Here is a 6,402-nt window from a genome sequence, read left to right on the forward strand (position 1 = left end):
AAACGGTGCACTCTGGTTTTAACGTTCCGATTGCTTACATTTAACTTTCTAAAAAGAATAACACAGGCATTTCTGAAAGCAGCATGAATTTATTACAGCATATTGCACTGAATCAAACACCCTTTTAAAATTGTGTAAAACGTAAAAATTGTGAACATTCCGGAAGCAGCGAGCGGAGCCGGGAACACGAGCTAGATTTATTGCGCCATTAGTGTTGCATTTGTGACTTTTTGTGTCCCTGCCTAAATAACTAAATGTGAAATATCTTCAGCACAATATATAATACCTCTGCCGAGCTACTGAGAGCACTTCAATATTGTATTCAGCGTTTAGTAACTTAATTAGTTTTACAATTATATTCCATTCAATTACAAATATATTTTTAAAAATGTAATAGGTATTATATGTCTCTATCAAAATGTGTCAAATATATACCTAGGTATTGCCGATCATTATGAATTATTTAGGAAACAGAAAAATAGCATTGGGATGCACGAACTAATAATAATCATTCATTAAAATGAATTAATGATTTCATAAGGAATATTAATTTTGGAATAATAACTATTTCTTAAAATAAACTAAAGTTTGTATTTTTTTATACTCGTTATCATAAAAAGTTATCTACCCGGAATTACTCATACATAAATAGGTACAATACGATCCTGTGGGCGACGGGGACCGGCTCGAGTTTACAAAATATTCTCGTCCCAATATTTAACAAAGACGGTATTTGGTTAATAACCATCAACAAAAACCGTTTCAAGGGTACACAAAGCGGAATACTTGACTCGAACTTATTACACTAACACACATTTCTATTTGCGTCCTTGGGTGTGTGCTTCTGAAAAAACCTTACAAGAACCGTGGCGGCACGTTTCCGCGAAACACGCACACAGGCCCAAAAACATATGTTTCCTTCGACAGAAAACAGCTGTTCCATTCCGAGAAGTAACGGCTCTGGGCTATTTCCGAAGCAATAAGGGCTAGATTAGTGCGCCGGGAGACATCTGCGATCAGCTGATCCGCCGTAAACAGGATGCCATCGTGCCACGTCACGCCGCTTCAAGATTTATCCGTCCGTACCTGAACCCTCGCTTTCGAACCGAGCAGGTACCCGGTTATAAATAAATCGCTAGTGATTATGGCAGTAAAATGGCTTCCTAGCGACGGGTGGTCAGAACGAACGCATTATAATTATCAGTTATTGCTTTTAAATGAAAGTCTTTCGTTCCCGTGTTCAGTTCCCGTGTTCAGTTCAACGACAGCTGATTATCAGCTTTATCACGCACAGCTGATTTGCCACTCAGCTGATAATGGTTACCTACATAAATACTTTGACAAAAGAGTTGAATATAATTAATGTGCTATAAATCAATACTTTTACAACGGACATTTTTTTTTAATAAATGCATTAAGTAACAATAAAATTTATTCAGGTTTACGTCACCTCAATAAATAAAGGAAAACCCAGTAGTTTTATAACAGAATTGATACAATAAAAATAGCAAAGCAATGTTGTAGAGCGTGTAGAGCATATTATTTTGATTTTAGACTCTCTTTATAAATTTTTATCCATTTGAGCAAAATGTAAAACTAAACCCGAATTAGATATCACAAAAATGTTTACAAATTATGATAATTTTCTATTCACTAAAAAACGAATGTTATTATTTTCAGCATTTGGCACATGTGAGCCACCCTTCGCTCTTCAAAATAATGGGATTGTAACGAAGTATAGACGTTTAGATAAGAGGGTTGTAATGCTCAGTGGAGACTGGAGACCCGTGTCATCGGGGCATGGGGCTTGGGGCAGATGCAGTTCGTATTTAAGACATTCCTTATTAATTTATTTTATTGTCTGTAAATGTAGGAAATGGATACTCTCTGCCCTCCCACAAAAGTTAAATTGAACTGCACACATCATTTTAAAATACAAATATGTAAAAATGGTAATGAAATAAACCAACTCATATTAATTAATGTTTTTTATTTATTTTGCCTCCAGGAGATCTCGTTACAATCGTTTAGTATAAACATCACAATTCACAACATAACCCCTACAAACAGTCTCAGTCAAATTGTCTTACAATTATTTCACTCATAGCTTTGATTCGATCAACAACACAAACAAACAGACGATCACACTCACGAGGTGAAGAAGACCTTCTATAGGTTTCTCATCTCTGCATATCGCTTATAATTAAACTTGGAATTTTTGTCGGAATATCACGCCAACACTGCGATTATCTCGACTTATTTACCTACCCTTGTAAAAAATGTAGCTTTAAGATATTTGGCGGTGATTCATACACATAGTGGTACATTATAATTACCCTGATGAGTCTTATAGCAAATCCTTTATGATTGATACGATGTAAATATGGACAACCTTGCTTCTCTTTTACCTATTCATATGATAATTTTGATTCACACTATTCAATTTACGACTAACAATGTAGTTTTCATATACCTAAGCGCTAATCAGAGAGTAGCTAGAGGTATTTCAGTTTGATAATGTAATCGCAACCGTTAATAATACCACGACATAAGCGTGTAAACAAACTAAATAAGGTACTATATACATAAATGATAAAGTACGGGCGATCGATCGCTTTCAGTCAATATTACAATAATTACAATGGAAATTATAAACAATGACTAACGATTACCGCCTACCTACAAACACTTACATTATTCAATACATTTACATATTACAACTACATAGTCTGCTTTCAAAATTGGACGTGTCTTATTAATACGTAACTAAACTCGCTGCAAGCTTCGAGAAACCGGATCTCCGAGCTGATATGCGATCCCTTTTGTATTGTAATACTGTCGTTACATTCGTCTGAACAACTTGCACATCTTTGGTAGCGAGACTCCAACACTTCATAGACATCTGAGCGTCTACTGTCTCTGAGCAAATGAAATATATTAAGGAAATTGTCAATTCAATTAAGCATTAAGAAATTATAATTATTAAACCGCACGTCGGGTGCTTAGAAAATAATCTGAAGTAAACCAGCACAAAATCAACAACACAATATTGTTTATTCTTATTGTATTTTCACGCCGAACGATAGATTTATTTATTGTAACAGCGCGAGCGGTTTCATCAAGCATTCGTCCTCGTCCTCGCCCCCCTCGCCCCCGCCCCCCTCCCCCTCGCTGCTGGACGAGCTGCCCGCGCCGCGCGCCCACAGCACCGCGTAGTTCTGCTGCTCCGCGATCAGCCCCTCCTCCGCCTCGATCACGGCGTTGAACAGCGCCTTCTTGATCTTGATCTGCGTCGGGTACGGGAAGCGCTTGGTGGACTGGCACATGCTGTTGAAGAAGATGTCGAGCGGGTCGGGCAGGCCGGGCGCGTCGCGCTGGCGCTCGTAGCGCGCGGGCGGGTCGGCGGGCCGCTCGGCGGGCCGCTCGGCGCGCGCGCACAGGTAGGCGGGCTGGCGGTCGGCCGGCGACGTGCGCTTGCGCTTGGGCTCGGAGCCCGGCTCGGACTCGGACTCGTCGCTGGAGTGCGACGCGCCGTTGGCGGCGGGCGCGGGCGGCTGCGGGTCGGCGGCCTTCTTGCGCGCGTTCATGTGCGGCTGCAGGAACTGCATCGGCCCCATGTACTTCCACGCGTAGTTCTTCTTGGTGGCGTTGAGCGGGTCCTTGGCCAGCATGTCGTTCTGCCGCTTCAGCGCGTCGCGGTAGCTGTCGCGCAGCTTCTTCCACTTCAGCTTCACTTCTTTCACTGCAAATGTTACGTATCGTTTACTACTTGCCGTTGAAGTAATGATTTATATTTTTTAAAAATAATAATGCATATCAGTTGAATATTGACATATTTGAATATACTTAAAATAAATAACATTACATAATATTATCTTTTGTGTAGTACACAAATAAATTGAATCAACGAGCCTGCTCTCTTTGCTAACCTATAATAGAGTTTAGTAGTTCTAAATTTAAAAATTAATAAAAAAATGTATTAGTTCAGAGAGCCTATCACAGACATTACAGTACATAAGTATTAACTATTAAAGTATTAAGCAATATATGGACGATAAAAATTAAAAACCCGGAGGGCTGTCGCGTAAAAACCACAGGACAGTAATTCTTTGGCATATTACGATAATATATGATGTTACATATGTATTTTGTAAAATTAAATTGTAAAACTGACATGATTAAAAAGAGCAACTATGGAGTTTTTTGCCGGTTCTTCTCCGTAGATACTGCTTTCCGAATCAATGGTAAATGTTAAAAATATGTAATGACGTTTCAAAAGTGCTTCTAGAAGACTGAAGAAGTCTAATTGAATAAATAAATGTTTGAGTTTGAGTTTTGAGTTTGAACCAGTCTCGTTTTCTACCACAAACAACCACAACAAAACTAAAATTAACAGTTTTTAAAACACTAAACCCAATTTAAAATAAGATTTGTACATAATAATTTACCTATACCAATATGTATATACTTAGGTACCTAGATAGTATTGAAAACATCCGACATTAATAAACTTCGTCTAAAATTTTTAAAGGTTAGGCCAAAACTTAAAAATGTATGTCCTAATTATTTTTTACAAAAAATCTAAACTTTCCTACTTAAATAGACCGAACATGAAATCTTAAAATATTTATATAATATCAAATATATGGTATCCAGAGTGATAACTCATACGTCGAGTACCGTATGTAATTAGTTATGTGATATGTCGCAAGTCGCAACTCGCATCTAATAAAAATTTCATAGTAGAAATTCGTTTTATTGGATAAATGCCATCAAATGAAATCGGTTAAAATGACAATTACACAATTTGTTCGTTTTTATACCCGTTAAATTATGATCTCTCTAATAAAAAATCCTTATCTAATCTCTTAAATTAAAAAAAAATCTCGCGGTCCGTGCGGCGTGCCGTAGCACCACGTAGGGTTAGGGAAACAGATGTACGGAGGAAATCTACAGTTTTTATTTACGAGAGCGAAAAAATTTGGTAGGTACATTAAATTATTAGTTTAAAGTTTAAGCATGGTTTAGACCTGTGGTTTAGACTTTAGACCAATGAGCACGCTAGCTGCGGTCGTTGCATGTTCGATGACAGTTAATAATTTGAATTTTGACGGTTTGTTTAAATTATGCGTTAAATTGTAAAATAATAGTGTTAATGGTTTGTTTTGGCAAAATTCGATTTCTATATTACTTAATTATTATTGTTAATTACTTAATATCTATTATTTATTATCCATTCACGTACCTAATATCTCATGTAGGTACAAATATTTTTTGAAATAAAGGAAGTTATTTCTATTTCTGTAAGTATCGTAAACTAATAGAAAATGGTATAAAAATGGTATAATCTACGTCCGGTGAATAGTGTGCAAAAAATATTTATTAAAAAACACAAACAATTAAATTCGAGCAATCATAAAACTATGCAACATGATATTGTTCGCATTTCCGTTACCGGTATAGATTATGGAATAATAAGTTACGTATTGAGTGTGGTCGCCGCCGCGCGCCGGGCCCCGAGCGCGGGCGACGGCGGGTGCGGTGAGAGGCGCGGGGCGGGTGGGGCACGCGGAGTGAGGAGCGGGGCGCGGGGCGCGGGGCGGGGCGGGCGCCCGGCCGCGCGGCCAGCCGGCGACGCGACGCTTACCTGACGACAAGTCGGTCTCCTTCATCACCTCCGTCCACGCGGCGTCCTTCAGCTCCTGGTCGCGGTACTCGATGGCCGTGGTGTTCCACAGGCACGGGTACTTGCGCACGGTCTCGATGAAGTGCTCCATCTCCATGGCTAGCGGTGCGGTGGCGTCGCTGGCGGCCGGTGAGCGGTGAGCGGTGAGCGCGGGCTCCGGGCGCGGACTGCGCGGCGTTGCCGGGCCGCGCGGGCCCGAGCGGCGCCCCGACCCGCACGGCCCGCGCCGCCGACCGCCGCCGCCGCGCCCGCCGCGCAACCACGCCGCGCTCCTCTACTAAATCATTACATTATAATATTATTGTTACACAACATAAATTGCTTTTAATTACATTTAGCAGCTCAGCTTTTAAATAAAAACAACAGTATTGATTTGTATTCATTTTTATTGATACCTATATCCTTAATCCTTATATCATTTGCACCCCTTGATCCATGCCTATATAATATGTTGGTTATCAATATAATATACACATACCATAGCAGGACCACTACATGCATCTTATCAATTAAAAAGCATTTCTATCTAGTACATAGCTCATAGCACAGAACGTCGGAAATCGGTACATATACAATAGATAGATAAGAATAATATAAAAGAATTATAATATTTTCCCTTGAACCACAGCATTTCATCCTTATCCTTGACCTGTCAACAAAATATATAATATGGAATACCTCGACATACTTTATCCATTATCATCAATTATGATTAA

At 39.4% G+C, this 6,402-nt stretch overlaps 1 protein-coding gene across 1 annotated transcript; it reads right to left on the reverse strand.

Annotated features, from left to right (window-relative positions):
- Positions 1-1,973: 1,973 nt before the first annotated feature.
- On the reverse strand, positions 1,974-5,878 carry LOC149901478 (uncharacterized). The gene is made up of 2 exons (XM_090111773.1): positions 5,648-5,878; positions 1,974-3,742 (listed from the first exon to the last, which is right to left on the reverse strand). Exons 1-2 carry the CDS (start codon positions 5,781-5,783, stop codon positions 3,093-3,095), a joined length of 786 nt encoding a protein of 261 aa, XP_089967899.1. The 5' UTR covers positions 5,784-5,878; the 3' UTR covers positions 1,974-3,092.
- Positions 5,879-6,402: the final 524 nt, after the last annotated feature.

Source organism: Colias eurytheme, chromosome 17, assembly GCF_061535395.1.
Source record: "Colias eurytheme isolate Ceu_HAF_F1 chromosome 17, ilColEury1 Martin Lab GWU primary, whole genome shotgun sequence".
Taxonomy (NCBI): Eukaryota; Metazoa; Arthropoda; class Insecta; order Lepidoptera; family Pieridae; genus Colias; species Colias eurytheme.